The sequence below is a fragment of the Heptranchias perlo genome, chromosome 5 (assembly GCF_035084215.1).
Source record: "Heptranchias perlo isolate sHepPer1 chromosome 5, sHepPer1.hap1, whole genome shotgun sequence".
Lineage (NCBI taxonomy): Eukaryota > Metazoa > Chordata > Chondrichthyes > Hexanchiformes > Hexanchidae > Heptranchias > Heptranchias perlo.
Window position 1 is genome coordinate 37,263,811 of NC_090329.1, and position 25,026 is coordinate 37,288,836.

A 25,026-nucleotide genomic window follows, 5' to 3' on the forward strand; every position below is an offset into this window, starting at 1 on the left:
TGGGTTTCCTTTCCCTTAGTTTTTCCTGTTTCTTGTTGGTCCCCTGCCCATTCAGCCTTGCCAAAAGCTACTAATGGGTGGAGATGCCTTTCAAGCTTCAACAACTTTTGGAATTTTTTCACCCTATTTTGGCACTCCCCTTTAATTGTCCCCATTACTTTAAATTGTGATAACATGCAGTGTGCTCTCTGCACAAATCCAAATCTCTACCTAAAGTTTTGCATAATTACTGTAATCAACTGACCTCATAAATTTGAATGCAAATATCCCACTTCCATTTATGTCCGTGCATAACCCATTTCTTGCCATTTGGGTGTAAATTGGCTCACATTGGAAAATCCCCCATTATCTCAAGAATTTGAGGTTTCCAAAGTTACCAACATGATGATATGATCCATCGTCAGCCTGTTGAACATATATGTAGGGCCTTGTTCTGAGAGTATAACTTTTTCTCAGCACCTGTTAATTATGTTGTCAGCATTTTAAGAAAAAAAGTATTGTCAGTCTTCTTGCACAATACTTTGTAAAGGCTTAAATAAATACTTCAGAAAATTTCATTGAGTTCAGACTCTGACATCAATTCAGTCATTGGCTGTCAGCCTTGAAATAAATTTTATTATTTTGGAATTCAAGCTTAGAGACTTCTGTTGATTACCTTATCATATTGTTTGGAAACATTTCCAGTTGGTTCATTCTTAAATCTCAATCAGTATGGATCATTGTTAGTGATGTACAAAGTTATGATATTTGTGGGTTTGCTGACAAGTGCATAATCTTTTCTAAATGAAGCGGCAGGGCTTTTGTGAACACAGAATACAATGGCTACATGCAGTGTTGAACATGAATAGGCATTAAGGTCAAACCTGAAGAAGCTGTTCCAGGGAATGGCACACTAACGAAGCAAAGGTTTGGACACTTAGTACTGTATATTGTCTTGCTGAAGTGGCCGTTATTTGTATGTGAGGTGGGTGTCTCTAAGCTGTTGGACTGTGCAGAGGCATTACAGCTGAGTATGAGATACTGTACTCAACTGATGTCCACACTTGCATACTTCCAGCAGGATTCCTAAATATGTCATCAGATGTGGAAATCTTGGATTTCCTCCCCTTGACCTAGGGGCACTGAGGCCATTGTGGCAGCCTAACCACCAGACTGGCTTCTGAGTGCTTGTAAAGATTATGGAGGGCTGTTGAAACTTCAGCAAGAATCTCTGCCACACATATCCCGAGATCCTGGGGCCGATTTTCGGATGGCCGAGTGGGGGTGTTGGGGGTGGGGGGCTCCTAAAATGGCGGAATCCTGCGGCGGGTTCGGAGTCCGGCTCCAACCCGCTGACTTCCGGGTTCCCCAATGACTCGTTCGAGTGTGCGCGGAGCTCCAGCATGCGGGACTCCCACCGGCAATTAAAGCCGGGGGATGCTTCTTTACGTGGTCATTTAGATAGTTGAGGTACTTGACAGACCTCATTGACTGGAGATTTTGGCAGGGGTGCAATTTTGAGGGATCCTCAGCGTGTTTCCCGTGCTGTGGGAAACACTCCCTGTTGGAGCAGATGCATTTCAGCCAGCAGCCAGTGGGAGATGCAAAGGATCATTTGACAGGTGGGGGGAAACCTCACTTATTGCAGCAGGGCACTTCAAAAAAAGTTTTGGCTGCAGCACCTTTGTCTTTCCACTCAAAATTTTTAATTTATACCCTAAACTCTACTGTGCAAACACATTTACCTACTTTGTGGACCCCCTCAAACTCTCACCATCAGGATAGGGGGGCGCCATAGCTGCATTCATCACTTCATCCGAGGACGAGCAACATCACCAGCCTCGCCAGGCATGCCGTCCACCTCCGTCACGTGGAGCTCCACAACACAGTGCTGCGCTGCGCCACAAGCACCTGCACAACAGCACGGAGGGCAACAACAGAGAGAGCAGTGTCGCAGGAGGCAATACCGCTTTTTAAGAAAGGAGAGAGAGGGAAACCAGGGAATTATAGACCAGTTAGCCTAACATCTGTTGTGGGGAAAATGCTGGAGTCTATAATTAAGGATAGGGTGACTGAACACCTCGAGAATTTTCAGTTAATCAGAGAGAGCCAGCATGGATTTGTGAAAGGTAGGTCGTGCCTGACAAACCTGATTGAATTTTTTGAAGAGGTGACCAAAGTAGTGGACAGGGGAATGTCAATGGATGTTATTTATATGGACTTCCAGCAGGCATTTGATAAGGTCCCACATAAGAGACTGTTAGCTAAAATCGAAGCCCATGGAATTGAGGGACAAGTACGGTCTTGGTTAGGAAATTGGCTGAGCGAAAGGCGATAGAGAGTAGGGATAATGGGTAGGTACTCACATTGGAGTCCCGCAGGGATCTGTCTTGGGGCCTCAATTATTCACAATATTTATTAACGACTGAGATGAAGGCATAGAAAGTCTCATATCTAAGTTTGCCGATGACGCAAAGATTGGTGGCATTGTAAGCAGTGGAGATGAGAACATAAAATTACAAAGCGATATTGATAGATTAGATGAATGGGCAAAACTGTGGCAAATGGAATTCAATGTAGACAAATGTGAGGTCATCCACTTTGGATCAAAAAAGGATAGAACAGGGTACTTTCTAAATGGTAAAAAGTTAAAAACAGTGGATGTCCAAAGGGACCTTGGGTGCAGAAAATAATCAATAAGGCTAATGGAATGCTGGCCTTTATATCTAGAGGACTAGAGTATAAGGGGGCAGAAGTTATGCTGCAGCTGTAAAAAACCCTGGTTCGACCACACCTGGAGTACTGTGAGCAGTTCTGGGCACCGCACCTTCGGAAGGACATATTGGTTTTGGAGGGAGTGCAGCGTAGGTTTACTAGAATGATACCCGGACTTCAAGGGTTAAGTTACGAGGAGAGATTACACAAATTGGGGTTGTATTCTCTGGAGTTTCGAAGGTTAAGGGGTGATCTGATCGAAGTTTATAAGATATTAAGGGGAACGGATAGGGTGGATAGAGAGAAACTATTTCCGCTGGTTGGGGATTCTAGGAGTAGGGGGCACAGTCTAAAAATTAGAGCCTGACCTATCAGAAGTGAGATTAGAAAACATTTCTACACACAAAGGGTGGTAGAAGTTTGGAACTCTCTTCCGCAAACGGCAATTGATACTAGCTCAATTGCTAAATTTAAATCTGAGATAGATAGCTTTTTGGCAATCAAAGGTATTAAGGGATATGGGCCAAAGGCGGGTACATGGAGTTAGATCACAGATCAGCCATGATCTTATCAAATGGCGGAGCAGGCACGAGGGGCTGAATGGCCTACTCCTGTTCCTATGTTCCTATACCCTAGAGACCGAGACTCAGCTTCCTGGACCTCTCTGAGGAGCAGTGCATACAGTGCATTCGCCTGCACACAAGTGCACAAGGCAGGTCACCGACTGCTTGTTTCGCAGGGCCTTGCACTATATCAACTTCCCCATGGATGACCTCAGCCAGACGGAGAGGGCAGTGGGATTCCACGCTGCGGCTGGCTTCCCACGGGTGCAGGGTATAATCGATTGCACCCATGTAGCAATAGGAGCACCTCAAACGACCCAGAACTGTTCATCAACAGGAAGGGCTATCACTTCATCAACACTCAGCTCATCTGTGACCACCCCAAGAGATTCCTTCACGTGTGTGCCAGATACCCTGACTGCTGCCACGATGCCTTCATCCTCTGGGAGTCCAACATCCCGCCCCTCTTCCACACACCGAACATCCGCAAGGGCTGGCTCCTCAGGGACAGGGATACCCCTTGCACACGTGGCTCATGACACCTCTGAGGAACCCCACCACTGAGCAACAGCATCGATATAACGACGGCCACATCGCTACCAGGTCTACAACTGAGCATGCTATAGGGCTGCTCAAGATGCGCTTCAGGTGCCTTGATCGTTCTGGGGGAGCGCTTCAATACGCACCAGACGGTGTAGGACGCATTATAGTTGTCTGTTGTGCCCTGCACAACACAGCACAACAGAGAGGGGTGCTGCTGGAGGAGGCCCCATCCACATCTGCCACCCATATTGAGGAGGAGGCAGAGGAGGAGGAGCAACCCACGGGCAGAACAGCGGCTCACCTGGCTGTTCGTGAGGCCAGGGAATCACTGATATGTGAACGGTTCTCCTAACATCAGACAGTGTGAAGAGTCCAGTCCTCACCACTTGGACAGAGGAGCGGCCCACCAGCCCCCTCCCCCGCCCCCTGCACAAAATAGTCGTGCAAATACACATACACCCATTGTAGAGTGACCCAATGGGTGGCATCAAGTGTGGGTGTTCATGGTGAGCCTCATGAAAGGGACTTATTACACAAGCCAGTCAAGAATGGCCAAGACGTGGCAATAGTAGTGACAATAATAATATTTAATGTGCCATTAACAAAAATCAAATATAAATAAAAAACCTGACAGTCAAACACCCTTGTGCATCCCCTTTGTGCTCACAAAACCTTTGCCTTATACTTACGAGTACTCCTACGTGGTGCTACCCCTGTGGCTGCAGCAGAGGTAGTGGTAGGTTGCTCTTCATGCCCTGACCAATTAGATGCTTTGGGCCTACGCCCTCTGGGTTTCGGTGCCCGTGAGGGGGCCCCGCCAAAGACTGCTCCACCTGCATCTGTGCAGGGGCAGACTCGACCACCTGGAGAGGAGGCAACATTGCGGGTACTGGTTGAGAGGGGGGCAATGGGTGAGACGTGGGAGCGCTTTGAGTGGCGTCCCCACTTCCATGTCCCCTTTCGCCATCATCCCTCTCCTGGCCCAGGCCCATATCACTCCTGCCACCCTGCTGGATGACAGTTTGGAGGACATGTGTGAGGCCTTGTAAGGCCAGTGCTAGTGTATCAGCCTGCCTGTTTAAGGCGGCAGAAAGTTGCTCAACCTGAGTCCGAAGGGCCATTGTCAGGGCCTCAATGGACTCATTTGGGATGGGCAATAAATGCCGGAACGCCAGCCTTGCCAGTGATGTCCACATCCCATGAACGAATTTTAAAACAAAATTTGTGAGCCGTGCTTAAAGCTCCATGAAGGCTAGCCATCCCTCCACCGTAGACATTCCCACACTTACCCACGACACTATCTCAGAGATGCCGTCACGTTCCTGTGACAGTATCTCAGCGATTCCCTCCTGTACCTGTGCCACCATTCCACTCATGCAGGAGCTGGACAACTCCATCCTCTGCGCGATTGTGGAGTGCACCTGTTCCAGCACCTCGCAAATATGCGGCTGCCCCTCGATCATTCTCCTTTTAAAGGATGGCCCCCAGGGTTCAGCATCTCTGTCCAGCTGAGCAGAGCCAGGAAAGGAATGCTCCCACAGATGCGGACTCTCCACAGCTGCCCCTGCCACCAGTGTCTGCTCGTGCTCACGTGTGTGGTGACTCACCATATGAACCCCAACTAACTGAAGACAGGGACCCGTCGAGGTGTGTGTATCTGCACTGGTGGATGGCTCACTCAGATGTGACGGTGCCCCCTCAGAGCCGGCAGGTCCTCTGAGGAATCGCCCTCCGCCGTCACGGCGGTCGCTGAAGGCCCTGTAAGAGATCAGAAGGCAGTATTAAGCATGGTGACAGATGTTAAGGTGCGGAAGATGGCAAGGCATGTTAACATCATTTGCTATTGTGAGTGGTGAATGTTAAAATTCTGTCACCAGCCGTTTGTCGGGTGGCAGTCTCGGCATCCCCGACGGACAGACACTCAAGGGTGCGGCTTAGTTCAAGAGCTTCCTGCTCCGTGTCCATGAGGACGACCTCCTAATTATAAATAACTATAAATAAAGGGAGAAAGTAGAGAGGCGTGAGTGAGGGATGGTGACGTGGCCAACCGCTGAATGCATTGGTTTGGGTGAGGCTGACCATGAAAGAGATGCATCAGAGGGTGAGTATGAGACAGAGCCATGACATTGTATGAGGATTGTGTTGAGTGGTAGTGGCGGGATGAGTACTGGGGAGGTGAGTAAGTGCAGGTAAGTTGAGGATGAGGTTTGAGTGGGTGTGAGAAGTGATGTGATAGAGTAGTGTTGGCAGTGCAGAAGGAGTTGAGGGGTGGGGGCAGTGATGTGGAAGACGGAGTGTAGGAGAATGAGTAAGTGTACTCACTTTGGCTGACCTAGTTAGGTCATTGAAACGCTTCCTGCACTGGATTCGTGTGCGGGAGACGTTGCTGCTGCTGGTGACCTCCTCTGCCACCTCGAGCCAGGCCTTCTTGGTGGCAGAGACAGGCCACTTCCTCCCGTCTGCTGGGTAGAAAATATCCCTCGTCTTCCTCCTCCTCACCCCATCCAGTAGGACCTGGAGTGAGGCATCGTTAAATCTGGGAGCAGCCTTTCCCATGGTCTGCTCCATTCTGTACTTTTGGTTGTTTGCTGCAGGAGCAGCATTGGAGGACGGCCCCTTTAAATAGGGCTTCTCCAGCTGACAGCTGTGATGCGGGTGCGCAGTCCGCCCGCTGCGCAAGTTGACGACGGGAAACTCGGAAGCCTCGGTAAGTGCCTTCAATTTACCCGCGATCGCGTGGGGAACGAACCGATTTCACTGGGCGGATTACCCACGTGCCCCGTCTCCCCCCGCTACCATCCCACCTCCCTGGTAATATCAGGGCCCCTGTGTCTGTTATCTATCCCTGTGTGTGTCATGCTTTTCAACTGCAGCTATCTACTCTAATCCTATTTCCCATATTCTTCCTTTTCCAATACTTATCCAATTCACTTTTACATGATATTGTTTCTACATCTTGTGATAAAACATTCCATGTTCTAATAATATGCTGCAGTCATTTCAATGTTTTAGTCTCCCAAGAGAAAGTTCTACAAAATTTTCTTTCCTTTCCTCCAAAATTAAGCAAAATTCCAGGGTATAGAACTTTACAGTGTACACTATAAAAGCAAGATAAATGTTTTTTAAGACAAAGCCTTGCCAAAATGTTTTGATTGTTTGGTTTTAACAATATTAAAATTTTCCCCTTCAACATTTCTTCCATAAAAGCTGCTTCCTGCTTTCCCAAGCTGCTGGCTGCTCACACCTGGTCCCATTTTCCAGAGATGCCGGCTGGTCAAACTTGGTCCTATTCCCAGCAATGCTGGTTACTCAAACCTGTCCCTGCATTCCCACAATGCAGAATGCTCTGAGCTGGACTAGCTGCTCTCTAATGAGGACTGCTCCAATCTTGCGCTGCCATTCCACGATGCCAGCTGTTCCAGAAATGCTACTCGCCCTGAATTCCAGTTGCTTCTATTTTGCAGGCCTAAAGATTTAGGATTTATCCACCAATAGCAACACTGAGAACAGTAAGGGCAAAATATCAATTTAAGTAAACTTGAAGTCTCTGCTTGACTCTTACTTTTGGGAAGTTACTGCTGTGTCAAAAAGAATTAGAAGTGTAGTCAAGCCTGCGTTATCTATATTGCAGAGTGCCAGTGTTGTTTCCCCCACTCCCATTGCCACCTTGTACCCAGGCAAATGGTGGGCAGAGCTCTTGTAGATGAACTAATGTTAGGGCTTATTGGAGCTTCAACCCAAGTAATGCAAAAACTTGAGATTCTGAACTGGCACCTTGCAACTCATTCACTTTTTTTATTTATAGCCACAATCAAACTTGTAATAGGATGTTTTGTATTTTTCCATCAGCTGGTTTTATTTTCAAATTAGAAGTCCTTGCTTTTATAGGCTTTCAATCATTTTCCCACTTTTACACAATCAATATTTTTATATATAGATTTAATATGTGTTTAGAGTGTGGTGACAGTGTGTTCAAAATATTTGTTTTCCTTTAATAAGGATGTATATATAATAGGCATTATATGGAAACATTAATCGAACTACAGAGGTTATAAAAGCAAAAAGACAGTAGCTCTTTTTTAAAATACGTTGGCATTGAGTTTCTCATTGTAAACATGGACATGCTGCTTGGTTGAAATACCAACATTTTGTCCAATTTGATAAGTTCTGGCATTTAATGGTATTTTTATCGACCAGATTCACAGTGTTCTAAACTGATTCATAGTTTAGTTCATTAGATTTTGCCAGTCTGGCCAAAATAGCCAATGTGTTACATTGTGCTCCCTTTAGGGGCGACAGCAGGCCAAATTATAAAGAACATAATGCTACAAGTACAAGTTCCTCAGTGAGTAAAATTGCTTTGCAAGCTATAGTACTATGCCATACAGACTGGGTAAAACCCCGAGTTTGATCCCTGATCTGTGGTGAATTAGATGATCCTTGCTGGGACAGCAATGGTGGTATTATGACAGGCTAGGGTGGGGGAAAAATAAATCCTAGTTTCCACTTCTGATGTGTGTCTAATAACCCATGCTAGAAAGTATGTGAATATTTAGATAAAATCAGAATCAGTTGTTATGGTCAATCAGCAATCACTGTCCAGGCTCTCACAATAAGAAGTCACATGACAATGGTACCAAAGGGCCATCTTCACCTGTGGAATTGTTCCCTGGTATGAGTTGCTGGCTTTAGGGAAGTATGACTGGGGAGAAAATTCGTAGGGGAAAATTACATAAGCTCAAAGGACATTAAAACTGCCTACTTAAACATATTGAAATATATTGCTATGTTATGTTTAGTGAATATGTGCGTCATCACTCTGCTCAAGTTTTAATTTTTACATTAAATTATTACCATTTTACATGAATTTCATTTGCCCAAAATTTGTTTCACCCTTTGCCTGCCTTTTGCTCATTCTTTTTCATGCCATATTCCTTCTCTCAAGAAGTGATTCAAAGTGTCAGTTTTGACTCCATGGAATATTCCACATGCTGACTGGGTTTAAAACAATTATAATAGCATAGATACTTGGCAACATGGCCTCCACTGCAATTCTAGTTGCCAGGTGCAGAGTTGGCAGCTTTGCAAAGGCTCTTTTTCCTTGAGCTGTGTTATTAAAGGTCTATCTTGTACACCATCTCCATGCTAAGCCATAAACCATATTTACTTGAGCAAACTTTTTTAACGAGTTATGCAATTTGTTATTCTATGGCTCTGCTTAAAATCCTTTAGAGACTGCAGTAACATTTTTGTACCCTAACAAGCATTTTACAATTTAAAAGAAAGGTTATTGTTCTGTAAATTTTGTAGGGATGTGGTTTATTTGGTTAATGACATTATAATTGCAATCCAAATTTTATGATTAATAACTTAAATAGGCTATATGTAGAAATGACACTGATTTTGAAGCCTGCAAATAGCATACAGTAATGCTGTTTGCCTGTCACTAATTACAACATTTTATTATTCTAAAGGTTCTGTTTTGAATAATTTCCAAATCTACAAAAATGATGAACTACAATTATGTATCCAAGTTTAGAAGTGTTTCTGAATGTATTTTATGTTTATTGAAGAAAAATTCTAGGCTCCGAACCTAATGCACAGACGACTCTTTCAATAATTAATTTTTGGCATTTTTTTTCTTAATTAACCCTTGACATTGTTCTCTTATCTACATTAGAAAACTTAAGTGTTAAGGTGACTTTGCTTTCTCTTACCAACTGTTTTGAGAATATCTTTTGTAAGTTTTTGGAAACACAGACACTTCGTAAATAACTAGTTCCTTTTTAGTGATTAAACAGAGGAGTTTGGTATGTTTTAAAGATAATCTTTAAGAATGAAAATTAATATATGACAGATTTCCTAAACTATGCCCTTCTGAACTTTTGTTTTTGTGGAACAACAAGCAGTGTGCCACCAGCCATTATGGAATGAGATGACAGTTAAGTGGAAACTTCCACTTTGAAAGGATTAAAAAGGAATTGGTTAACTGAGAAGCATTCTGATTGTTTTTTTTTTAATTGCTTCCTCTGAACCTCTTCTTTCTGCTGTGCCTTTTTTGACAAACTTTATGTCTGTATTTCTCTTTTCTCCTATGCAGCTTAAATTAAAACAGGTACAAAAATAACCCTGTCTGCTCCTGGAGTGAAATAATTTATGCAGCAGCAGTGTTTGTTACTGGAATCTTAACAGTTACGCTGCCTTACTAACCGCAAAACTGCTTGCTGATCAGATTAACAAGTCCTTTGCACGTTGTTATGTGATTGGAAAAAAAAGTGCTTCATCATGCTAGTAATATACTGGCTTTTTTAAAATTCTGGAGGGTAAAATAGTTACTGTCAAATATTTGAAAACCTTCATATTAAGGGGAATGTAAGCAAGTTTTTCATACTGTATTTTAACAAGGTGTGCTTAAAAAAAACTTGTTAAAATATGATTATTATTCTATCGTCTAATAGTTTTTAAAACATTGTCAAAGGGTTAATATTTTAATATGAATAATATCACCTTTGTTGATGATATACATTCCATTTAAAAGAAATTAAGACATCACACAACGTGGTGGATGCAGGCTCAGTCTCCTACTTTGAACCATTCTTGCAGCCACAATGCTGATTGGAGATGCTGAGACGAGGCAAGGATTTTTTGGAGGATTAAGGGAAATTGGAAGAATAATTGATTGGAGGCTGTTACTACATTTCTTGTGGTGGCCTAAGCAATATAGATGGAGGTCTGAGAGCAAGCCACTCATTTTTTCGGCTGCAGGCGTGCATGGCTGAAGAGAAAAAGTTGGGCGAAGGGATATTGGAAAGTGCGTACTCTAGAAAAAATTGTTTGTTTATTGCCTTATAACTGCGGTGTAAATGCTTGGGCATGACCTGTTAAAATGAGTTTGACATACTGAAGTTTTTTTTACTTGTGAGCTTGGAGTTTGATAATCATAAGGTACAGCAATTTCTGTATGTGAGGGTGTATACCAGATGATAGAGCTGTGTAGTGTTCTTTCAAATATTGCTGGACATCTAAATGGATGATACAGGTAAGTGTCGTAGCAAAAAGCTTTGACGCATAACACTAAACTATAATAATGGAATTAAGTAAGCATTATGTTACTCTAAGATCTATTGAATAAGCATTTAGTCTTTTGTTAGTTAGGTGAAAAACAGTAATTATCATTATGCTTTCAGTTGTCATTCTTCAAATCCTACTAAAGCATGGTATTGTGGGTAGTAGCTTTCACATTGACCAATATGCACTTATACTATTTTTTGCTCATTAAGACGAGGGATGTCAGCACTGAGAAATAGAATACCTTCCCATTTCAGGCAGCCAATGTCAGCATTGAGAACTCCCAGGTCAGATATAGAACAGTCATTTAGATACGAAAATTCCTTCCACTTTGTCCAAACCTCAGAAGAGCTTCTTCTTTTGCACCAGTATGAAATTTCCCCATTTCCAACTCCAGCTATCCTTGAGGTCTTTGATTGAGATTACCTGTGGAAACTAAACCAGGGGCAGCTTACTGTTGTGTACCTATGCCCATTGGGAACTGTCTCAAAACTGTTAAAACTCATGTCACATAGGATCCTCTAGGCTGGACTTGAACCCAGATACCAGAGGTGAAAGGACACAGTCTAAATCCATTGCAGTATAGAGTCTCCCATATGATTTTGATGCTCTCAATCTACCATCCCTTAAATCAGCTCACTCACTGGCTAAGACTGATGAAACCTGTTTTGTTTTCAATGCTGTTTGTACATTCTAATTTTGTGTCCTTTTTAACAGATATGGCTGAAACATTAGCTTTGCAATTTTACAGTTTATTGAAAACTGTTTAGCCAAGTAATTTGAATTAAAATGGTTAATGTAATTCAATATTTTCTTGCTGTTATACAGACTTGCCTAATGAGCTGTTTTGGCTCTTTTGTAACGTGACTGCTTGTAGCATCAAAACCTCAAGCATGCTTATCCATGTTTTGTCTGTACGATCCTGTGGTCTTTGCCTTTTTGTGTTCATGTCAGATTTCTTCGCACATACAAATGTATTTTAAGGTTAAGGCAGTATAACCTAATTAATAGTCACTATAGTGTGTAAGCCTATTATAGATTCTAGTTTTGTTTCTTCTGAATATTTTCAATATAGTTATCTACTAGTAAATTACATATTTTAATGTTTTCTTGCCCAATAGGTGGCCAATTCCATTGCAGCAGCTTGTACAACTGCATCACTTAGTTCAATGAATGTGGATGCTATTTGTGAAAGACTTAAACAATTGGAAGGAATTGACCAAACCATGCTGCTTCAGTACATTTCCACTATCAAAAAGGTAGGAACTATACAATGCCTAATTACCGCCAGTTACCTTTACTGGAGAGTGAGCCTTTGGCTTAGTGGCAGCATTCCCACTTCTGAGTTAGAAGGTGCAGGGTTTGATCCCCACTCCAGACAGTCCCGGCGAGTGGAGAGCAGAGCTCCAGCACTGATTTCTGGGTTGACATCCAGCGGGATACTCTCATCCGATGGATGTAGGATGTGGGAGCCCATAAATCCCTCCCGCTGTATAGGACTAATCACCCAATTACCAGACTGGTATAAAGATGGGTTATAACCATGGAAGGAATGTTCACGTTGCGGCATGTTAGACTGTTGATCAGTCTGCGAATCCTTCCACTGCTTCACATTGTCCTCCAAGGGAAGAGTGTGAAGGTAGGAAAACAACAACAATCTTCACTGGAATGAGTGCACAATGTGGATGTCTCTTGAGGGTGGCGCTGAATTTAGCTGTGCTGCTGCAATGGATGAATAGCCTGTCAACAATGACTGGTGTAGGAATGGCTTTCTTGGCAATGTACTGTAAGGTTACTGGTGCTTGTGTCACTGCTGTCAAGAGGGGAGAAAACTGGAGGGAGAGGAAATTAATTGTTCTTTTTCAATGCACCAGGTAACGGGGTATTGTGATACCACTGAGCAGATTCTCAATCTCTGCTCTACACATCATGTCACTGAAGAAGGGAACCATACTTGGTCATTATTATACCATGCTTGAAAAAATAATTATTTTTAAAAATAATTACATATTATTTAATGGAAGAAAATTCTTACAGGTGTCCTTCTACTGTCCATAGATTTACCTGTGCAAAATGTCCAGTGAGATAACAAGCACAAGAATTGTTCAGAACTCTTAACAAGTTGATGTTTACCAAAATGGTATATACAATAGTATATAGATATATTTAATCACCATTAGTACTTCAATTTTTAGTCATCTTTGAGCCTTAATTACTGTTCCTGTATTTTTAAAACTTCTACTGTACTACTGTTTATTTTCTCGATTTCCTGGCTATTTCTGCACATTCAGGTCTGCCACAGCTTTCTCCATCATTTGAAGTTTCTCCTTTTTATTCTCCTCTTTCCCAGTAGTATTCTCACAATCCCTCCAGTTCTCTCAATTGTTGCTCATGCTAGAACACTCTTGTTGAAGTTCACTTATTCCTTTAAGCTTCCTCTTCCTAGTGTAGTGATGTATAACATAAACAACAATTTGTGTGAAGCCTGCTGCAGTGTTAACTGAGATTGGGTTATATTGAGGGTGAACTGTACAGAATCTTCGGAATAGATTTTAGCCATAATTCTTTGTTATGTAAGATCCTCTTGAAATCCTAACAACACAGAATTAGGTTATTTGGCCCATCAGATCTGTGCCAGTGTTTTTTCCCCACATTTGCCACCTAATTTAATAATTCTCTCATGCTTGCTCCTCATACCCTTTTAATATTCCTTTTTATTGAGTAACTAATTCCTGTATCATAAACTGTTGAAACAAATTTCACATTTTAATCATCCTATATGTAAATAATTAGTTTTTAATTATCTTAAATTTATGCCCTCTTCTTACTACCTTGCTGACCAGTGGACACAATCTACTCTATCACTATCACTATTTACCTTATAACCTTTCCTAAACTCGAAATCACTCCTTAACCTCCTTGGCTCTAGTGAAAAAGCCTAACTTCTCCAGTCTCTCTTCATAACTGTAACCCTTCATTTCTAATGAATCTATGTTGCACCTTGTCCATTGCTTTTATATCCTTCCTATAAAACTGTAAACAATATTCCATCTGTGGCCTAACTGAGATCTTTCCCAAATTCAACATTACCTCCTTGCTTTTGGATGCTATGCTTCTTTATGTAAAACTAGAAATTGTAATTTGTTATCTGTAAACCCATGCGTTTGATGAAGTACAGAAACAATTTAACATTATGTATTTAGTGCTGATATTACTTAAATGCCATGTGCAAAGGCAAATTGATAGGATTTCTATTTTTTCTAGAAAATTGATCATTCATAACCACTGACGAAAATCAGTTTTCCTTTTTGTTTATATTTGCATTGTTCACTGAACTTTTTGACAGTTATCCATTCAGGTAGGCACTTCACCAGGAATTGACCTCATGGTTGAGGATTATATATTATCCAAACATTTCAAATTCACTGCTATTTCATAAACTTTAATGAACTTTGGATGATTCACTTGGTTAATAAACATTGATCATCTACAACCTAATTGATTTTGGTGGAAAATTACAGAATCTCCAAGATATAATGTAGCACGTCCTTCTTCCTTAGATCCAAATGAAAAATGCTGATCTCAAGCAAGTTATGATCTTTATGTTAGATACCAGAAAGCGGAGAATCTTTCAACTACTGAATATTACAAATTCTTATGCTACATTATACACTGTGCATGTCTTTTAATGTTATTTTGCATCTGTAACAAAGTTTGACAATCTTAAAATGCTGGGTGCTTCTGACCACAGTTTGAACTGTTTGAATGTATTCCATTCTGGAAACTTCCCCAACAACAATTAAGCTCTAACCTTAGTTTGTGTTCACTTAACATTTTGTTGGCTTAATGGGACATCGCTCCATCAGTACATTGTGTATCACAGGGTATAACAGTTCCAGTTTTATAAAAAGACATCATCTGGTTTACTGTGAGCAATGCCACGGGAAATCCACTTATCTTGAAAATAACCATCACCTGGAAAAGTTGGTTTTGCACCCTTTCAATGAAATTGTTGTGTTCGTATTTGCAATCATGTAGAACGCCTTTGCATGTTATGAACGTATGAAAATGAAAGTCAGGAAAAGCTCATCTGGTCTGTTGAGCCTCTCATGATGTAACTTCTGCATGCCATGAACCCCACCCATCAGCCATGTACTCTCATGAGAGAGGCACAAAAACAAAGTTTTTAAAAAATGTAGGCCATTTTAGGAAACAAATTCCTATCTGATCTCTGAAGGTGATTAAACAAGTTCCAGGAGACCACATTAACTGGGAGACATATCCCCCAATACCCACCTGCCTTCTATATGTAGTCATGTTGGCCACTCTCAGGAATTCTTCCAGCTCCCTTTTGAATGCCTGCAGTGAATCTGCACTCACTACACATGCCAACAACTAGTTCCACTACACAGTGATTTTCTGCAAAAAGAAGTACCTCCTGACATCTAAATTAGTTCAGTGCTTACGTAACTTAAACTCATCTCCCCGGTCCTCCCTAACCTATTTTGCTGAACTAGGCTATCCATGTGGACAGAATCTAATCCATTTATTATTTTAAAGATCTCAATGAAATAGCCTTATGGTCTAAGCTTTTCTAGAGTAAAAAGTCCCAGCTCTCTCTATCTATTATGGTAACTGAGGGCCTTTAAACTAACTATCAATCCAGTGGCCCGCCTCTGAACCTTTTCTAGGGCCTCTGTATCACCCACCATGTCAGATAACCAAAACTGTTCACAGTATTCTAGATGAGGCCTAACCTAGGCCGCGTACAGAGACTGAATAATATTTCTTGTTTTGTATTTCACCGCGCTGACAATACATCATAAGGTTCTTCGATCTTCCAATAGCCTCATGGCTCTGGTCATGGATCTTCAAAGACTCAACAGCCAGGCTCTTCTCCCACTTGAGCATTCAACCCTGCATCATGTACACATGCATGGTGTTGCCCCTACCAACATGCATGTTGATTAACTTCGTGATGTGGAGAAGATTGCAAATAACTTAATCTTTAACCACTGACTAAAATCATGCATTTATGCAAATGTTTATCTTAAACAGAAGGAAATGCTTGTACCTTGTTTAAAAAAAATAATTTGAGATTTGATCTTTAAATTAATCTTAAATGGGGTTATTGTAAATTTTCAAAGACTTAAGTTTTTCTGGTTTTCATTTCATAGAATCATAGAATGATACAGCACAGAAGGAGGCCATTCAGCCCATTGCACCTGTGCCGGCTCTTTGAAAGAGCTATCCAGTTAGTCCCATTTCGCTGTCCTTTCCCCATAGCCCTGAAAATGTTTCTCCTTTTGTTATCTAATTTACAGTTGTTAAGGGGATACAAGGGGGATTTCAAATTTATTTGAGTTAAAGGAGAGTACTCCCTTATTTCGAAATGATAAATGAGTTGTCTGATAGCTATTACGTAGAATGATAAATTTTACATGGAAGCCAGAATCTTGACAGAAATTCATTCAACTTCCATCTGAAATACAAGTTTCTGTGGTCTTGCCTGTGTCATCTGGAGAAGTAAAGGCAAATTGTACAGGAGGTCCCTTCCATAAGCATGTCTTCTGGCAGTTGACCCAAGGAGCATCGTATTACTGTATTCAAGGAGACATCAACAGCAGTCCACACCTATTTTCAAATGAAGAGTGATTATTTTGGCGCTAGTAACATCCGATATTTTAAATTGCAATGTTCTCTTTTTATTCAGGCAAACATTAATGGAAGGGTATTAATTCAGTGCAATCTGGATGAACTGAAGAAAGAATTAAACATGAATTTTGGAGACTGGCAACTTTTTAGAAACATGGTAGGATGAGTTTTTGCTTCTTTCGTTTTATCAATACTGGGCAAATAGTTTAGGTTAATTGCATTAGTGTTTTGAATTCCCACAGTTAAAGTTAATAAGTGAATTGATATGCTTAAAAGCTTGGAAGAAATGAATAATAAGCTGTGCTTATGTAGATATACAAATAACGATGTCTTGCCTCTGCACATACTTCTAAGATGATACTTTCTGCAAACTTCTGAAATGTGCAACTGGACAACAGTTCTGTTAGCCATTAAATACTGTTGTAGTAAATCAGATCATACAATTGTAATGACAGTAAATGTACAATGACATCAACCTTAATTCAACTGTCTGTCAGTACATTCCAACAGTAACATACCATGCTATGTTGAAGCAAGAATTAATTGAACAATTAACCCATGGACAGCAAGTTCACAAACTCCTGTCTCCTTGATTTGACAAGTTTTGCTTGATTTTAGCGCTCAATGTGTGGCTGTAAAAATAATTATTGTAGTAATAAAGCTACTCATATATCTGGAATAGCTTTACTACTGTAATGACCCAAAACTAAAATGCAATTTTACATCTTTGTATTGGATATCATATATTAAAAGTTTTGCATAAAGTACACACTTCCTGTCCATTTTCCCACCTTACTTCCTGTGTCACAATTTTGTGCAACACCAGTCACACCTCGGTGTCGTATTTCTTTGTCACACTTTAAAACACTTCATTTAAAAGTTTTTTTTATAACTTTTATTCATAGGGACTTCAGATTTGCCTATTCTCACTGAGACCAACTCCCTCCCTAGTCATCACAACTGATACCACCAGCCGAACATTGAATCACTTTTTAGGCACAATGATTTCTTCTAACCTCTCCATTCTTGAGAAGCCGTCCCACAAACCAATTTTGCTTTTCTTTCATTTCATTGTTGCCCTGTTCACTTACTTTGCTTCCCTTTTCACTTCCCATCTCTTCGCTCAAAAAGCCCGTCTGCCTTGCTACCATATCACTCCACTGCCTAAGAGCCCTACTTTTCCATAGGCATTGCTGCCCTTTGCTCCTGTCATATTTTGGGGTTTTACGGTAGATATTCTACTTGGATTCAGCATCACTGACAACAGTCAATCTCTCCTGGACATTGACCCCTTGCTGGAGGAAAACTCTACGGGTTCCTGTCTATGTTCCCTCTAATTTTTTTCGGCCATGAATTTGGATTTGAGCACCGATATAAAGGCTGTGTGCGCCAACGTAAAGAATATTTTTTAAAAGGTGAGAGACTAAGAAATGTTGGTATTCAGAAGGATTTGGGTGTTCTTGTACACAAATCACTGAAAGTTAACATGCAGATACAAGCAATTAGGAAGGCAAATGATAATGTTGGCCTTTATTGCAAAGCAGTGGGAGGATAAGAGGAAGGACGTCTTGCTGCAGTTATATAGGGCTCTGGTGAGACCACACCTGGAGTACTGTGTACAATTTTGGACTCCTTACCAAAGGAAGGATATACTTGCCATAGAGGGGGTGCAATGAAGGTTCACTAGATTAATTCCTGGGATGAGAGGGTTGTCCTATGAGGAGAGATTGAGTAGAATGGGCCTATACTCTGAATTTTAGAAGAATGAGAGGCGATCTCATTGAAACATATAAAATTCTTAGAGGGCTTGACAGGGTAGATGTTGAGAGGATGTTTTCCCTGGCTGGAAAGTCTAAAACTAGGGGTCATAGTCTCAAGTTAAGGGATCGGCCATTTAGGACAGAGATGAGGAAAAATTTCTTCACTCAGAGGGTTGTGAATATTTGAAATTCTCTACCCCAGAGGACTATGGACGCTCAATTGTTGAATATAGTCAGGACTGAGGTCGATAGATTTTTGGACACTAAGGGAATCAAGGGATATGGGAATCGGGTGGGAAAGTGGAGTTAAAGTCAAAGATCAGCCATGATCTTATTGAATGGCGGAGCAGGCTCGAGGAACCGTATGGCCTACTCCTGCTCCAATTTCTTAAGTTCTTATGAGTCCTATGTAATAAAACATTATATGACTTACTGTAAATCAGTGGTCCTTATAATACATCCCAACATGCCTATCGTCATTTAAAAGTACATTTAAAAGAATCCTTAAATACACTTGCTTCTTGAATGAAAGAAAGCAAAATCACTCAAGTTGTTTGACAGCTTTAAAAAGGAATATTAAAAGGGGATGTTGTGCCTTTTTAAAGAGAGGTGTTTTGTTTGCAGAGAGTCGCATGTGCGCAGCCCTGTGAGCACTGCCCCTTTAATTAGCAGCTTCGTGGCAGCTGAAGGAGATGGCCGGGGGGGGGGGGGGGGGGGGGGGGGCGGTTTTGGGGCTGGAACTGGGCATCTGAGCGCGATAATTTTCCCATTATGTGTAGACTTGGATCTCCTGGCTATTACCGCCGTCCTACTGTGTAACAGACGCAGCACCTACAAGTATCCAGTCAAGGTCGCCGAGGACCCTTTGCTCGAGTTACATTGATTCCAATTCAATCTTTTTTTCAGGTTCCCACTGCTGTTTGCAGCCACCATTTTAACCTGTATATAATTAAGATTGTACGGGGAAACCACCCCCCCCCCCCCCCCCCCCACCCCCACCCCCGCTTCCTTCCAGCTGGGACTCCTCGGGACTGCGCATCGAATAAAACAATATCGCGTCCCTCTGAACGGTAGAGGACTTTGTGTTTATTTTTTTAGAAATAAAAAGAAAAGCCACTCAATTAGATTGGAGAGGCTTCAGGTAAACCATGCATTAAGTCCCCAGCTTTAAAATGTCTGCAAAAGTCAGAAAAGATATGTTGAGAGCAATAACAACACACAGGCGCTGGGACAGCGCGGACGGAATGATTAAGTGCGTGGCACACAACAGACTGCTGCTCGGTTGCGCAGGTGCGCAGCTTGGAGGGAACAGTGGTGCCTGTCACCCTCTGGTACTATGTGCAAGCCAAAATGAACAGGCTCTTTTTTTTAACAAACAAAGTAATTCTGAAGTGTGCTTTTGCAAGAGATTGTAAGCTACAATAGTAAAGCAGAGGTATTGGATTTGTGATGCATGTGTGTATTTTATATAACAATTTTGGAAACAAGAACGAGCTCTGAGGTAAGGAGCACTTTAAAGGGATTGTTCTCTTCATGGAGTTATTGTATTTTTGCAACTCTGTGGAAAAAAAATATAAAATAATTGCTATTTTTTTCTGTACTGTATATTTAAGATCTTTTGAATATGCAGGAAAAGAAGTAAGTATTTTATATGACAAAAATCCAAGCAAATTACTGACAGCCCTGTTTTGTATATGCCTTTTTTTAATCCTGTTTGACAGGTAGTAGTGAAATTGTTCCATTAAACTAAATTTTTACTGCAGAAGGATTCCCCGTATAATTCAATGTATTGTATCCCATCAGGAAAATAAGTAATTGCACTCCATTTGTTTGATCTTATTCTAGGTGTATGAGATGCGCCATTTGGATACCCAGGTACTTCAAGAAGAAATTAGAAGTGTTGGTGAAAATGTGTCTGCGCAAAATGATCATTCCAGTCTTCATGCAGCAAATAGCGATTATGCAGGAAACTCTGAACTTCCTGGACATTCCCCACAGGAAACCTTCAGCTTAAATTTCAGCTTTGAGGAACTGAGAGCTGTTGGTGTTGAAGAACCAGTAAGACACAGCAACTCTAGTTGGCAGGTTGGTATTATATCAGCTGAGTTTCCCTGAGATGTCACCTCCTTCTAAAAGACATCGACAGAGTAAGCGAGTGGGCAAAACTGTGACAGATGGAGTTCAATGTGGGGAAGTGTGAGGTAATCCATTCTGGATCCAAGAAAGAAAAATCAAAATATTTCCTTAATGTTGAAAGACTAGAAACTGAAGGAGCAAAGGGATTTGGGCGTCCAGGTACACGAATCACTAAAAGCTAGTGCACAGGTTCAAAAGGTAATCAGAAATGCTAATGGAATGTTGCCCTTTATCTCCAGAGGGCTAGAATACAAAAGGGTAGAAAGTGATGCTTCAATTGTACAGAGCCTCGGTCAGACCCCATCTGAAGTGCTGCATTCGGTTTTGAGCACCACACCTCAAGAAGGATATATTGGCCTTGGATACAGTGCAAATTCAACAGAATGATACTAGGGCTTAAAGGATTAAAGTATGAGGACAGGTTACATAAACTTAAGTTGTATTCCCTTGTTCAGAAGGTTGAGACATGATCTAATTGAGATGTTTAAAATTATAAAAGGATTTGATAGAGTAGATACAGAGAAACTATTTCCTCTGTTGGGGAAATCCAGAATAAGGGGGCACAATCTAAAAATGAGAGCTAGGCCATTCATGAGTGAAATCAGGAAGCACTTTTTCCACACAAAGGGTCGTGGTATTCTATCCCCCAAAAGGCTGTGGATGTTGGGTCAATTGGAGCTTTCAAGACTGAGTGAGATTGATAGATTTTTGTTAGGTAAGGGTATCAAGAAATATGGAGCAACGGCGGGTAAATGGAGTTGAGGTGCAGATCAGCCATGATTTAATTGAATGGCAGAGGAGGCTCGAGGGGCTGAATAGCCTATTCCTGTTCCTAAAATTACTGCTGGAAAAATAATGGGTAAGTAAAGTGGTTTAACGTTACAAAAGATTCCATAAGATTTTTTCCTAAAGTACTTTAAAAATTTGTTTCTCATTAATTACTGGCACCATTATAGCAGATAATTTAATGACACTCTTTATTTCTGAATAAATTTCAAAGTTGATAAAATTATTCACGTTAAAATATTTTTCCTTAATTGGACTGGTTATGTCTGAAGGTTTTAATGTCAGGACAGAAGAAAACATATTTTTCCTACACGATATCAGAAAGCAATTGTATTCACGCCTTTAGTACAATATACTTCTGTTGGATTATACTGAACAATGCATTAAAACACAGTTTAAAAATATTGATAAATGCCCATTTAAAAATATCAATTCAATGAAAGTAGGTAGGCAGCTGTATGGAAAGGAATAACAATGCCAATATAATATACAGTGGTGTGATGGACACATATATCTATGCAAACAAATTAATACTTTTCTAAATTACTGAAAAGTAAGATGAGAAAAGACAAAGTGCATTAAATGACTTACATCCTTGACCTTTTAATAATTGAAAGTTTTATGTTGTAAGCCAAAGTAGTCCTTGAATTCTGTTCTGTGTTGCACTTGTTTATATGGGGCCTGCAAGGCTGCACAATGCCTGCACAATAGGTGTCTCACTAAGGCACAGGTTTGGACACCCTTGATTTGTACTGTGATATGCTGGAGGTGGCAGGAATATGCAGATGTTGCCAATGCCATATTGCCACGGTGGGGGGGGGGGGAAAGTAGATACAGTAAGGGTTGGTCAGATGCTTTGGACTGGGTACTTTGGAAGGGACTGTCAACTGTCTAATTTTCTCAGTTGCAGGTCTTCTCCATCCTCCATATTATTATTTCCTGAAGGCATTGACACATGTTGGAAAATGGTTTTATATGCCCCAGCAATCCCCTGTTAACCTTGCCCAAGGACCATTTTTCATGTACGAGCCCAGTCAGTTGGTAAGTTATTCAGGATGGGGCCATTGTAGCCAAACCTTATTCTTTTCACTCACATGCTTACTTTCCAACAAACCTGCTGGATAGTGATCAGGAGTGGGATCCATAACTGATTTCCCCCACCCCTCCCAGCACCCCGTAGCCGAAGGATATTGTCCAATTTTGATGACCCACCACTGCCTTGGCTGAGATAAGCTATTTCAACACAGACCAGAGATTAAACCAGGGGCCTCTCTGTCTCTGTAACTCAGCACTCTTCCAGGTAGTGCATTTATCCCCAGAATCATTGAGGTATTCAGTTGCAGATCTTTTAACAATGATTGTGGAACCAGTTCTATCCAAAAAACATGTCTGCTGCATGTTTTTGAGAGTTACACATGTAAACATTTGGCATTTACCTGGATAAAATGTAAGAGGAAGCATCTAGGTTGATTTCTATTTGACATGATAATTAGTGTATTTAATGAAGATGTGTGATAAACATTTTTTTTAACTACAGCCTCAAAGAACACCAAGCCTTTCAAGTATCAATTCTCTGGAATCTTCTAATGACCTTTCCAGGCTCACAGACAAGCAGCAGGCTGAATACAGAGATGCCTATAAAGAATATATTGCACAAATGGCTCAGTTAGATGGTCCATCCATCTCCATAACTGCCAGCAGTGAAAAGTCTAATCTGTCCGCACCCCACAATCCTGGTCAATTTTTTGGAGGAAAAAGCATACCAGGGGCTCCCTTTCAAACCACTTTGGAGCAAGATGCTGAGCAGAAGCAACATGATGATAAAAAATCCTTTTCAGGAAAAAGAGAGACTGTTCCACGTGGAGGCAAGTCTTCTGTGAGTGACCTTGGCGATTATACATCATCCACTGTTTCTACATCTGATGCATCCCTATTGGATCCCATCACTGAAGAAGATGAAAAACCAGACCCTTCAACAACCAAGCTTCTCTCTAGGAAGAAATCTTCAGACAGAGTGAATATCTTCCAAGGAGCAGATTTAACACGGAAAGGCTTACATTATCAGAAACTACCCAATGATGAAGATGAATCGGGTCAAGAAGAAGCTTATAATAACCCACTTCTTAAATATGGGCAGACAGAAGAGAAAAACGAAAAACAAACCAATTCCACTGAGCATGGAAATGAAGCTATCAGATCCCTGATAAAATCGAAGGAATATCTTTCTGATGCCATGCTTGATAAAAAGGATTCATCAGACTCTGGAGTCAGATCCAGTGAGAGTTCGCCAAACCACTCTCTCCGTGATGAAACAGAAGACAGCCAGCTGGAGAAGACCAATTTGATAGAGTTGGAGGATGATCCATCCAGAGAAAAACGAGGTATACCTAACAGTTTAAGTGGCCTTCAAGACCCAAGTGTTGCCCGTATGTCTATCTGCTCTGAAGATAAGAAGAGCCCTACTGGTTCAACCTCTGAATGCAGTCTGTTGGCCAGTAGTCCTGAGGAAAATTGGCCCGTCTCTCACAAAATGTTTAACGTATCCAACATCAACAGAACAGCAAGCACAGAGACCCTGAATAACAACAGCAATGCTTCTAATAGGCTGCAGAATGCAGATGAAGATGAGAGGAAAGAATTCATAGAAACAGCCGGTGACCCTGAGCACTTAGGAAAGAATACACCTCGAGTTGTCATCCATCCTATAGCAAGCTCAGCTCTGGGCAAAACACCAGTCCAGAATGATACGTACGCAGCTTCATTCAAGAATGACAACCTACGAGGCCTGGGTATTAAACGGAGCCTTACATCTAAAGCTCCGTCAAATTTTATCAAACACACAAAGAGTAGCACCTCATCTGAGCTACATGCAGTTGGTCCCAGCGATTCGTATGGAGAAGAACGGGAGAGCATCCTGTAAAAGAAAGTAAATCGTCTGTTGAAGATTTATGTTTGATAAATGGTGATACAAAGATTTGTCGCATTCTTATAAATTCTGCATTTGGCTATCTTTCTGATAGCACACCTTTAACAGTTTGTTTCATTGTAGCACATACTTTAAATCAAGTAATAGGTTAATTCTATCATGGAGGTATATGTGTTAGTAATATATGACTGTACTGTTTAACGTTTGTGTTTAATATAATGTGATTCTGAGCTAAAGATATGTTGTGACTAATTTTGATAGTATTTGTCATGATGTAAGTTCTAACTGCAAATGTGGTCAGTATTTATTGCACTAAGTGTATTTGTTCAAATATCGTTAAATATGTTGCACTGAATATTAGCTTTACTGTTGTAAGAATTAATTTGTTGTTAGTGTTGCTTATGTGAATCCTCCTATTATAGTCGTGTATGCCACAGTTTAGCAGTACCTGTGACTTGTGCTTTTGATAGTCAATCTATTATCAATGTGGTTAAATAAATAATTTTGGTATCTGACTTTTTTCTACGAGGATAGTAGTAGATTGGGCTGTTAATGTCACATTGTTTAATGTTAAAATATCTTAATATATTGATTTGGATTTGTTATCAGTGATTTTGAACAAGCTGGTGTCTTTTGTGTAACTATCTGTTGAAATAAATAGTTATGGTAATAACTATTGTCCAGTTATTCTTGCAAAAAGTGAACTGCAAATATTTGCCAGTATAGCCTGGTACCTGTCAATAATTAACACTTAATGCTGAATCCACCCCAATTTAAATAAAACCTAAAATCTTTTACATAGAGTTTATTTGTATATAATCAGTCATCACCCATCGACCACTGTTCATATTTGTGGCAGCAACTTGCGACAAATGTAGCAAAATATCAACTGACA

General features: G+C 40.9%; 1 protein-coding gene across 4 annotated transcripts in view; it reads left to right on the forward strand.

The window, feature by feature from the left end:
* The window catches only part of kidins220b (kinase D-interacting substrate 220b), a 210,661-nt gene extending 185,857 nt beyond the window's left edge, over positions 1-24,804 (forward strand). For all 4 annotated transcript variants that reach the window (XM_067984236.1, XM_067984238.1, XM_067984239.1 and 1 more), the window contains 4 exons: positions 11,990-12,127; positions 16,582-16,680; positions 20,129-20,368; positions 22,743-24,804. In XM_067984236.1, the coding sequence (XP_067840337.1) occupies positions 11,990-12,127; positions 16,582-16,680; positions 20,129-20,368; positions 22,743-24,125 (1,860 nt within the window). In that variant the 3' untranslated portion in view covers positions 24,126-24,804. The remainder of the gene's footprint in view (positions 1-11,989; positions 12,128-16,581; positions 16,681-20,128; positions 20,369-22,742) is intronic.
* Positions 24,805-25,026: the final 222 nt, after the last annotated feature.